General features: G+C 34.2%; 1 protein-coding gene and 1 long non-coding RNA gene across 2 annotated transcripts in view; one reads left to right on the top strand and one right to left on the bottom strand.

Annotated features, from left to right (window-relative positions):
- Nucleotides 1-6,182, top strand: part of LOC110031743 — a 31,117-nt gene extending 24,935 nt beyond the window's left edge. Inside the window, exon 2 of the long non-coding RNA XR_002294767.1 lies at nucleotides 6,047-6,182. This is a non-coding gene — a long non-coding RNA (uncharacterized LOC110031743). The remainder of the gene's footprint in view (nucleotides 1-6,046) is intronic.
- Nucleotides 6,183-6,379: 197 nt separating this feature from the next.
- Nucleotides 6,380-7,542, bottom strand: LOC110031733. The gene has a single exon (XM_020735096.1). It carries the CDS (start codon nucleotides 7,230-7,232, stop codon nucleotides 6,876-6,878), a length of 357 nt encoding a protein of 118 aa, XP_020590755.1. The 5' UTR covers nucleotides 7,233-7,542; the 3' UTR covers nucleotides 6,380-6,875.
- Between the last annotated feature and the right edge of the window lie 4,997 nt (nucleotides 7,543-12,539).

Below are 12,539 nucleotides of genomic sequence, written 5' to 3'. Positions count from 1 at the left end.
AACAATGTTCCAGATTTGAGTTTTTCCCCTTTCACACCTCTTCGTCCGATTTCGTTGTAAAGTCCTATCCTTTTGACCTCTTTAAAGATGATATTCCCTGATTTTTATCGAGAGTTTTCTTAGGTGACTTCGATCATTTAAGATGTAATTAACTATAGGGGCTTGCCCTTATAGGAAGTTTTTCCGAACCCAGCTTAAAATAAACCCTATTTAATTATTTGCATTAAATAGGGGAACTTGTCGGCAAATAAAACGGTTTCGCAGACCCAAACGGATGTCATATGTTTTCCTAGTTTATTTGATCGAGCTTCATCCTCAAGTCTTGTGTTTATCTCTCGGGGTAGATATATGATTTGAGGTAGAGTGCTCTTTCATTTAAACTGTGAAAAATATGAGGTCAGTTTGATTTCATATTTTTTCTAAAATTATATATATATATACATAAATTAAAAAGTCCTTCCGAAGCGGGCGATGAGATTTAAATTCCGGCTGCCGACAGCTTCTTACGGGCGACCCCCCAAACAAACCTCTTTCTTACTTTTTTGTGCCGACACATCCTGATCACCATTGTCTCCTATCTAAGCATATTTGAACTCTGCGGTAGTAACTAATGAAAAATTATTAGTTCTACTGTTGTTCTTGTACATCTCATTTCATTGAATTTCCTGCTCCTAATCATTTTTTTATTTTAATAGTTCAAGAATTTGTACCCAAACTTATCCGAGTTATATCCAATAAAGGTTCCCTTAATAGATTTCGAGTCAAGCTTACTCCTCGACTTCACATCGACATGAACATATGTATAACACCCAAATATTTTTAAATTAGATAGATTTATCTCCTTGTCACTACAGGCTTCTTTAGGTAACCTTTCATTTAAACGTATTGATGGATCACGATTAATTAGATAAATAAGAGTGTTTATTTCTTCAACACAAAATGTTTTTGCAAGCCTCTATGCAACCTCATTCTCCCGACACGCTATGTGGTTCTATTCATATGCTCAATAACTCCATTATGCTATGGAGTTCTTGGGATAGTAAACTCATGCCTGATCCCCTTTGTAGCAAAAAAAATTCTGATCACGATACTCGCTCTCATTGTCTGACTTGTGACACTTCAGCTTCAAGTCTGCCTTATTTTCCAATATAGTCTTCTACTTTTTAAACATTTCAAATATGCTATATTTTTATTTTAAGAAGTAAAATCATACATTTTTGGTTTGATAGTCAATAAACATGACAAAGTAGTGGAAAATTTTAATGAACTGAACTGAAGTAGGACCTCATACATGAATATGCACTGACTCCAATTTCTTTGATTTCTCCACTGTTAGATTAAAAAAGTTTCTTCTGCTTGCCATAAATATAATCTTCACAGAAATTCAAATCTACATATTTCAAATCCAGAAGCTTATTATTTGAAAATAGCAAATTCATACATTTCTTGCTCATATGGCTTAGTCTGCGGTGTTATAGACTTGTATTCACCTTGGTTCCAGTCACATCAATGAAATTCATCTTCTCATTGATCAGCTAAATAGTGTCTCCAATCTTGCTCTAAGCATTACCATTGCTTCCACGAGTCACATGTGAAAGTAGTCAAGAACTATGACTTTGTTAATTGACTCACAAAGATGAAATTTTTGCTTTAAGAAGTAAACACATACCTTTCTTGTGTGATCCCCAATAAATGTGACATAGTAATGAAAATTTTCAATTAACCGAACTAGAGCAGGACCACGTACATTAGTATACACGAACTTCAATTTCTTGACTTCACCACCGACTCACTTTTAGATTAATAAACTTTCTTCTACTTGTTATATATATAATCTTCATAGAAGATCAAATCTGCAAATTTCAAATCCTGAAGATTATTCTTTGAAATTAGGGTACAATTCTCACTCATATGACCAACCGTGCAGTCTCATAAACCAACATTCATCTTGGTTCCAGTCGTAGCAATGAAATATGTCATCTCATTGATCAGGTAAAGAGTGTTTTCAATGTTGCCCCGAGCCATCATCATTTCCCCCTGATAACCTTCCACGAGTCATCTGTCAAAGTTATCATGAACTCTGACTGTTGGCTCACAGAACTGAGATTTCTCTTCAAACTTGAAACATATATAACTTCAATAAACTTCCATATTATTTCATGTGACAACTTGATATTCTCATCACCCTTTTCTGCAATATTGCAAGCTTTATTGTCTCCCAGATAAATCTCACTAAAATTACTCTGAGTGTAATTTCTAGACACCTCTTTGTTGGGTCATGCATGAAAATAAGAGTCTGCATCTATTATCCAAGAATCAGTACTGACTAGGGATGACACTATGGATTCACCTTTGATTTCGCCAGTGGTGACGTTTGTAGAGAGATTCATTTTCATTTCTCTTCCACCAGTTTTCCTTTGAGCTTTATAGTTCTTGAAATATAATTTATTTCCGCAGTTTCAGCATTCTCCTTTGTAATTTCCTCTACTTGAACTGGACTCTCCTCTTCTGTCTTTGCATGTATTCATGTGCATTTTCCTTCCTCTATTTTTAGCATGCAACACAGAACCTGAAGATTTATCATTCGTTGTATTTCTGCAAACTTTCCAATCAACATGAACCTCACGATGTCATAGAAGTTCTACTTCGTATTTCCTAAAGAGTTAATGCCGTGACCAATCCATTTCAGTTGTCTAACAATGAAGACAGTGTCAACAGTGTCATGACTTTATCATCAAATTTTATTTTCACGGAACACAACTGACTTGTTACAATGTTGAAATTGTTCATATGTTCTGTCATTGTATTATCTTCCACCATTTTCATATTGAATAACATCTTCTTCAGAAAAATCTTATTTAAAATAGAACGTTTTCCATACATCTTTGACAGTGCCGCTATGAGATCTACCATGATTTTTTCTTTCGCTATATTGAATGCAACAGAAGAGGAAAATAAAAAATGGATCAAATCTAGGGTTATTCGATCAAGCATTTTCCATTCCTTCATAGTCATAGACTTAGGCTTCTTGTTAATTTCTTGTAATGGTAGATATAGTTTTTTCTGATACAGTAAAGCCTCCATTTACATTCTCCAAAACGCAAAATTCAATCCATTGAACTTCATTTTGTGCCTCGCTTTGTCGGTCGTTACTCTCACTTGAATCAAATAATCCTCACTCTGATACCACTTTTTTTTATGAAACTATAATATATTAAAAAAAAAATTAGGATGAGAATGTTGGGATGGATTATGAGCATTTAGGGCTTCGATCAATTAGAAATCAAGACCACTCCGCAGAATAAAATTGCAAGAAATTTTTAAAAATTCAGAATAAAATAAATTGAATAGATACACAACAAAAAGGTCCCACAAAAAACACATCAGAATTTACAAGGAAGAGTTCGAGAACTGAAAAAAAACCATGGAGCCTCACCACAAAGAAATCCTCACTATAAAAAAAAAATATACATAAATACTGACTCAAATCTTCTCTCTACAATCAATAGAACTTACTGGATTTTAATCCAACCCTTATTTTCGATCTTGCAAAAGAAATTGCATGCAGAAATTCTCCTCGACTCTTCTCCGCTTCACACAAGCTTTATAAAGAATACACTGGACTTAAGAACCCCTTTTGTTGTTTGAAATATCTAACTTAAGAAAAACCAAACAAAACAACCATCCTGCGGCGTGGTCATGCCCAAATATGGCATAATTATTCCACACACTCAGAAAAAAATCAGACGAACGAACGATCCTCTACAGCGTGACTACGCCCATTTTGGGCGTGGCTACACCAAGCCCTAGGCGCTGGTGTTTGTCGTTGTGTGCTCCCGGGTGCTTCTTCAGGCTCCATTTCTCAACAAGATGGGGACCCCACATGTCTCAAGAATCGTTTTGGTCTCACATCAGAAAGAATAAGGTATTATAATCTTACTATGAGAAAAACTTTATAAATGCCAATGGTAAGCGTCCTTAATCTAATAAAAAAAATGACCGACTGAACAAAATCAGATGAGGTTTAGTAAAAATAAATATTTTTTTTAATTGAATAATAATAATATAATTAATCACATTTTTTAGTCTTAAAAAATGAGAGAATTAAATTCGAGCTGAGTCGAACACAAGCTTAATTTGAATAAATAAAATTTTAATCGAATCAACCATGGATAGGTTTTATACGAGCCATTTTGAACACGAGGCGAACAAAAACAAAAAAAAATAAATGAGTCGAACACAATCAAGATTTGAGCTCGCTTGAACTCGGCTCATTTACATGCCTACTATTAGAATCAACCCCATCTTCCATTCAAGGACAAAAAATATTTGATATGCCGCCACTTTATTCGGAACTGCATTGGATCTCAAGAATTCTTGGAATAAAACTGCAGCCGTATGCTGCTACAACATAACCTCAACCACTACTCCGTTACAGCATGATCTCTCATTTATCTATAGCTGAATACAACATCTCAATTCTTCATTTAAATAACTCGCTGTAATAGACTGGAATGTAATGGAAAATGAATTTCTACGCTATGCCCCTCTCCGCCCTTTTCTTTTTTATTATTTATGTCCTATCATTTCGTCATGGAGATTGGAGAATTTTACTAAACCGCTCAAATATATGTTTGTACTTGTATCTGTCATTGTTGCAATTATTCTCATCTTTGCATTTTGCTTGTCTCTATTATCCTGGAAAATTCTTGTGGAACAATGAACAAAGGTTCCATTGGACAAATATGTAAACAAATTTCCTCCTTGTGAGTTTGTTTTGTACAAACTTGTCATTTAACATTATAAACTAGTATAATGAAGCCATAATTGAGCCAAATATTGAAGTTGCTCATCAAATGCACCACCGGACCACTTTTCTACTTGCTAGCTAGTTCTTCCTCATCCCTTCTCTTTTCTTCCATCATCCCCAGCCCATCTCTCAACCTCGTCTTCCTTGTTCCATTTTATGTTAGAGTTACAACTTTATAATCATAGATAAAAGTCTCCTTCTCTAGTGACGCCATAGATCAGACCGAGGTTCCTTTTTTTTTTCAAGTTTAGATCTTGGTATGACAGTTCTTGCAACTGTAGCGCTTCATAAAAAGAGTGATATTCTGACTTTGAGTGGATTTTTTTCCGTATGCTAGAAATGAAAAGTTCAATTCATATCTGGAGTTATCAGTTTCTTTTTTTCCCATGTTTTTTCATATTTTTTAGAGAAATCAAAACTATTGAATGGGTGTACCGACCCAAAATAACAGTGAAGTGATCCACCATATCGCAGTAACTGCTGCATATGTATGTAAATAAAGAACCCAATTAATATGGGGCTTGATACTTCTCATTGGAACTTGGGATCAATCATAATGGCTGGCCCAAGTCCATGCCAAATAATATAAACCAACATTGCATTAAGAAATCCAACTAAAAAATTCAAAATTGAAATTTTAAATTAATAAACTTTAGTGATTATGCTTATGATTGAACTATAGTTCTATTAAATATATATTACTCATATTCCAGAAGCACATCATAATTGTAATTCAATGCGGCTATTCCTTTGGATTTGTATTTACATACATTAGATCAAATTCCTATGTATTTTGGTATCTAATATCTAAATTTTAGTTTGTACACTTATACCACCCAAATATTTCATATCACATAAAAAGTACAATCATTTTTAACTTTTAAAAAGTGAAATATACTTTCACCATACATTTTCGTGCATAGTTAAGATGAGATGTATGTAAAGATTTAAGTTTACATAAGCGTTGGTATGTAGGTAAATCTTCCAAAAAAAAAAAAAAAAAAATTCATGGGGTTTGTTTCTCCGTACTCTTCTTGCTGCGGCCATGTGGATCTTGTTTGTTGGATTTTGCGCAGTACTGTCCCTTCTTTTTTCCTTTTGTATTGACAGTCTGCATAATGGAGACTAATAGCCTTTACGCTACTGCTCTTTTTATTTGAAGTATAAACTGACAGGACTTTTACAAGTGTATCCTGTACTTATATTGACTGTAGCCTGGTTCTTTCTTCTTTTCAGCTTTCCTGGATTTCTGAAACAAGCTGTTGCACTTCCTTTAAAGTGGAGTTATTGATGTCTACTGCTTGGCATATGATGTTCACTGAAGCGTGAAAGCATTTTTATTTTATTTTATTTTTACGTACCTAGCACATAATTGTTGCGTCTAACACCCAAAGTTTGATATTTACCAATATAACAATTTGTTGTCATAAACCTATGCATGGAAACATATATTTTACTTTTAAAAACTGATAATGTGCTCTTTTTGATGTGATATTAAAGATTTGAGTGCCCTGTGTAAATATGAAATTTTAGCTTTGAGATGTGTAAATACATTAGAATTGTGTGCTATGTAGTAAATGCCTCTTTTTTTGTTTGCTTAAATTATTAGTATTCAATGAATACAACTTCACACAACCTCCTTTTCTTTTAGCCATTTAAACTCGATTTCTCATTTTTATCTTCCTCATTATAAGCACTATGTGATGCATTATACTGTCGATTAAAGCAGACAATTTTTTGATAAAATCATGTTAAATTAGCTTCTAAAACTCTGTAAGAGATGTGATTATTTTTTCAAAAAACTGTTGGAACCATTATTGTGAGATATACTATGAATTTCTTGTAATTGTCATATAATATCCAAATCTTAATCAGCCGTACAACCAACCAACCAACATATAGACTGCAATAAGAGCATGCAGTTATATGAAGATCAAGCTTCCTAGTCATCCCTATTAATTTTCCTTCATCAGTGGCACATAAGAGTAGAAGATAACACACCAAGCCAAAAATATATCAACCAAAAGGAAAATTGTAGGACAAACAAGGATACTTTTAGATACATCTATAGATGAAGAGAAGTATCAACATCCCCTTCACCGTAACCGAGAGGCTGCATGGAGAGGGAGGCTGCAAAATTCTGAATTTCGTTATGCTCGTCATGCGATCTTGATGGACTGCCGCTCAGTGGTCTTGATGGATGGATTAGATCCGGGTGGATGAACCACTTTGATGTGGCTGGCGGCGGCTGCTGCTGCTGTTGTTCATAACAGGCACTGGGACTCCTTCCCGCATCAGCTAATGCTCGAATTTGCTCCCTTTCCTCTCTCAACTCCTTGACTCTCTCAAGCTGCCTGAATCTCTCTTGCAGGAGCGCAATGGAGGAGTGGTGAACTGCAGCCTCACCGTTCTTCTTCCCCATCGGAAACTGGTGAGAATTGAACTGTATATTCTGGGTTTACAGGAGACTCAGTCCTTCTTTCCAAGCTGAAATATTTATATCAAGTATTGTCTTCTTGCATTTATATTATATGATTATAAGCTGCATTAATTCATCAACGATGATGTGAAAGGTAGAAGGGAATCAGAAGAGTGTGTGTAAAAGTCCAAGAGAGTAATGGCTTTTACAAGCCATCTAAGGAGATGGGTTGGTGGGTGGACTTTTATTTAAGGGAAGAAGATTTGAGGGGAAGGATTTAAAAGTCCAAAAGGGGGTTTGTAGCTTAGTGTTTGGATGAGAGCTGGAGGGGAATAAATGGTTGTGTGATAGTTTTTGTCGCCTGGCTCTTTGGTTTTGAGGAGATGAAGTGCTTTTATTGCTTCTTATGAGCATTGTCCCATTTTTCTTTCATTCTTCTTTTTGTTGGTTCATGCTTTTAATATTTCTGCTTTTTTTTGAAAAATAAAATTAATTTTATTATTATTATTGATATATGGTGAGGTGTTTATTGGGGTTTAGTTAGATAATATTTGGTTGAGATTAATTGGTTGCTGAGATCTTTGCTAGATATTGGTTTCAGAGTTTTTGGTTTTATTCCTATCATGCCTTGATGGGCCCATTTTTTGGTTTGGTTTTATTACTATAATGGTTAGATGGGCCCATTCTTTTTTTTTTTGGGGGGGGGATTAGATGTGTTGAAGGGAAAGAATGACTTGGGATTCAAAAAATCTCTAAACATTCTAATTAAATTTTGGTTAATTTACATTCATGGCACACAATTTGTATGTATTTACATATCTCACACCTATTTACACATAATATTTTGGTGTCATAAACTCGTGCATGAAACTATCTATTTCATTTTTAGAAATATAGTAATTGTGGCATTTCTTATGTTATCTTACGATTTGAGTGATATGCATATCCATATGAATGCTTAGGTGATAGATATGTAAATATATAAGAATTGTGTGATATGAACGTAAAACCCCTTTAATTTTTTTTAAAATTATAAATTAAAATTTAGTTTAAATTTTGATTGATTTCTTATATATTATGCTCACCCTAAGATAAGTTTAATAATTTTGGAACACATCATAGTCAAAATGTGATCGATATTCTTGTCATTTTTTATATATTTTTTTAAATAAAATAACTTTGATGTAACTTCATGTTTTAATATTATTAGTCTTATTTTTTTTTTCTTGATTCTTAAAGGCATTTAATTTTTCTTTTGTCGTTTAGCTATTTGGATGGAATGGCATGCGCTTCTCCAAACTCTTTTATTCCATGGCCTGTTTCCTAAATTGATACCCTATGGCCCACCCCCACTTTGGAGCCCATAATAATGAGGCCTATTGGATCATTTTTAGACCTCATTAATACAACCGTGGATAAGTTGAATGCTTGCTTATAATCAATGCTCATAAATAATGCCGTACTATATTTGAAATGAAAAAAAAATAAAATAAAAACTTAGAATTTATGTTCGTGATTGTTTTTAAAATCATTAGATAACTTCGAGATGGATACATTATGAATTGTGATTGATTTTTTTTTATATATTACACATTTTAAAATAAATATAGTGATTTTAAGGCCATCTTGATCCTACGAAGTGCATTTATTTGGGGCATGTGCATGCATGACACACTCTAATGTATGTAAAACCAAACATACAAACTCTATTTTCACATGCTTAATATGACATCAAGAATATTATTTTTACTTGGTTTTTTAAAAATAAATACTAAATTTATGATTCGATAGTGTTATAAATATAAATATACAAGTTTGAGTATTAGATAATATTGTGTGGAAAGATTCACGACAGTAAAGGGAAAACTTAATGTCTTAGCGGTGTAGAAAGGTTCAACACATAGATAATATAGAAATATCAGAAGATGAAAGAAGATTTTTTACATTGAAAAATTTAGAAATAAAAAAAAAAAAATCAATAAGCTTATCACAATCAAAGTAATTCACTATAAGTGTGTAATTATAATTATATACACTTGTCCGACAATTAGAAAAGAATGATTACAACACTACACTAAGCATAACACTTATATATGTATAGAGTACACAAAACGTCAGAAGTCTGAAAAGAGCCGTTGTGTTCTGAGTACGATGGTTGTTGTCACTTGAAGTTATCAACAGATTAGAAATGTGGTATTATACATTATATTATATTTGGGGTATTTCGTTACTACGTATTTAAAATATTTTGATACATTATTTGGGGATATGTTGATACTCAATAACAACGAGTAGGGGGTAGTTAATTGTGGTTGACAGTGATCGACGGTTACAGAGGCTGAAAGTTGTCATTGGGCCTTCAATATTGAACATTAGTGAAATTTGACTTCCCTCAAGCTAATAGAGAGAGTCTATTTATAGCATCTAGGAGATGTGCACTTGGGTCATTTAGAGAATAAATCTCGTAATCATCTGGTCGGACGACCCCTATCGATCTCCCTTGATCATACAATATTTGTTAATGATTTGAGTACCTTAATGATTCATATTTATGGGAGCTTAGGCTCGTTGGATTCTTCTGGAAGCGACTCTCGATTTGAATATAAATATGTAAAATTTAAATATGTCAATTCAATTAAAGATTCAAAATCTAACAAGGGTTTTAATGGCTTGATTCAAGCTTGATCGGACTTGGATTGAACCAATTTTGGTATCATTAGGTTATTCTTGTTGAAATAGTCAGTTTGATTATAAACTTTGAATAATCTTGAATTTGAATATGGAGTAATTTTGGCTAAATAAGACTTCGAGATTCATGCCAAATAATACAAATTTGCCATCATTTTTCTTTTATTTTCAGATATTGGTGTGCGACTGTGAAAGTATCCGCCATTATTTTAGATCAAAGAAACAAAAAACATGTACACTGAATTATAATTATAAATTTCTGATACTGATGCTTTGTGGAGTTTCGAAAATGGTAAAATTGAGTCCAGGATGTCGAAATATGGCGAAGTAAACACTTCAAAAAAAGATATTGGATCATATCATTGTTGGTAGTGCTGGTGGCGGCTAGACTTTTGGCGGGCAGGCATGCATACTCTACATGCACTTGTGTGCAAGCAAATATGCAAAAATATGTGTTAAAGATAAAAAGGGGTCTACATGCAAGCTTGGATGCAAACTGGGATGCAGCGGAGTGGCATCGAGGGATGAGAGGATAAGTGGACTTGGCGTCGTGGGCGTGCATGTTTGCATGCATGCGGAATGCAGGCAATCGAGAGGTATCGATTATGGGAGCGAGGCATCCGCGAAGCAACAAGCACAAATTCTTCAGCTCTCGACCTTGCAAAGAGATAAAAAATCATAATGGTAGATAATTCAGTCTTTATATTATGCTGGTTAATTTCCAAAACTAATAAATGCTTTTGTACTAGCATTATTCACCCATTTATACTCACCCAGAAGATATTTAATCTTCGCAAAATCTGTGTTCCACGCCTTTAAGGAAACAATCCTTAGAATTCTTATACTTTCTCTGATTTTCGGAGGGTCGAAATATTGGCATCTCGAAGGACAACAAATATCCCCCATAAGGCATAGCAATAGGCTTTAATGTTGCGCAACAACAACATAGAAGGAAAGGCACAACAACAGGCTAAAAAATGACTCCAATAAGACAACAACGCGGAAGAAAAGAAACAACAATAAACCAGAAAGAGACTTCGAGCACAACAATAGAGCAGAAAAAAAGCCAACAGCAGAACATGAAAGAGCTCCGAGTGCAACAATAGATAAGGGGAAAAAGGCACAACAACATGCCAGAAAGAGATTTCGAGCACAATAGCAAAACAAAGACACAACAACAGGCTAGAAAATGACTCCAAGCACAACAACAATGCAGAATAAAAATGAACAAAAATCCAGAAAGAGACTCCGAACGCAATAACAACACTATAGAAAAGACATAACATCAAACCAGAAAATAATTTCAAGCGCAACAACACAAGAAAAAATAACAATAGACTAGAAATGAGGAATAACATCAGGCCAAGTGACACTTTAGCATGAGAAAGGGTAATGCTACATTTCCCCTCCTTATTGAGCCTTTTTATAAGCCGAAAATGGAGTAAAAGGAAGCCAAATAAAAGAAAATCAAAATAACACGAATATTTTTGGGTTTGCAACTCTGCGGGTGCACACATGTGCACAAATTCACCCATTTATTTATGCATAGAAATGCATATCTCGCGCTCCGCGTGAGAATAATACGTGGAATCGCTCAACTAGATACAACCCACGAAAATACCTGCACTATCCCATGTCCTCAGTTCGACTGGACCCAGTCAGCCCACTCCAAGGCATGTGCTATTCTGAAAAGATGAGAAAGTTTGATAATCCTTGGATTTGCTATAAATTGCTCCACAATGATTCTACCAATTTCATCGAAATTATTAATAGTTTCTTTTGGGAGTGAATGAACAAGTATGCGTCTGAACATTATGAGTGATAGGAAAAACAAGATAGAATGCATCAACGGCTCGCTTATTTACACGGTGGTTATATAATAATTAATATGTTTATATGGGTCAGATGTCCCATCATAAGAGTCAATGCTCGGAAGTTCGAATCCTACTGCAATGGGGTGTAGAAGGATCATATCTGCCAAATGCATGCTTGAAAACTGCGATGAGTAAGAAAATGACATTTTTTCTCTTAAAAAGAGCTCTTGAATCATATGTCGTTGCTTTTCATGGATTACACATTGTGTTTGAGATAAGTTCTCCAAGAGTGTTTAAGGGTTGCAATTTGGTCCCAGTTGCACAAAATGGATGAATGAAATTAGCAATATCTAAAAAGAGTCCTCCATTCTTTGCATGCAGACCTCGAAGGGCAAAGAAGATACATATTCACCAACATGGTGATGTGTATTGTTAAGTAATGAAGTAGAGGCTTGACTTCATGGACTTTGAGACTGTATCGTGGAATGGTAAGTGTTAGAACAAGAAGCTTTTGTATTGTATTTGTTAGCCATTGAGGAAGTGTAGTCTTCTACCAATGGGACTTCATTTCTCACAAAAGTGTGTAATTACAAACAATTGAAAAAGAAGGGTTACAATGTCACATCAAATACAATACTTGTCCGTGCACAATTTACGAAGAACTTATGAGTCCAAAGAAAATCATATTATGAGTCCGATGGTTTTTAATTGCAAGTGGAATTTATTATCAAATCTATAATACGGCTTAATACATTGCACTGTTTTTGAAATATTTTGTTACACCACATTTAAAATATTTCATTAATGA

This window comes from Phalaenopsis equestris, unplaced genomic scaffold (genome assembly GCF_001263595.1).
Source record: "Phalaenopsis equestris unplaced genomic scaffold, ASM126359v1 Scaffold000840, whole genome shotgun sequence".
NCBI classification, from domain to species: Eukaryota; Viridiplantae; Streptophyta; class Magnoliopsida; order Asparagales; family Orchidaceae; genus Phalaenopsis; species Phalaenopsis equestris.
The sequence above is the reverse complement of the archived record's forward strand: the minus strand, read 5'-3'. Positions and strand labels throughout refer to the sequence as shown.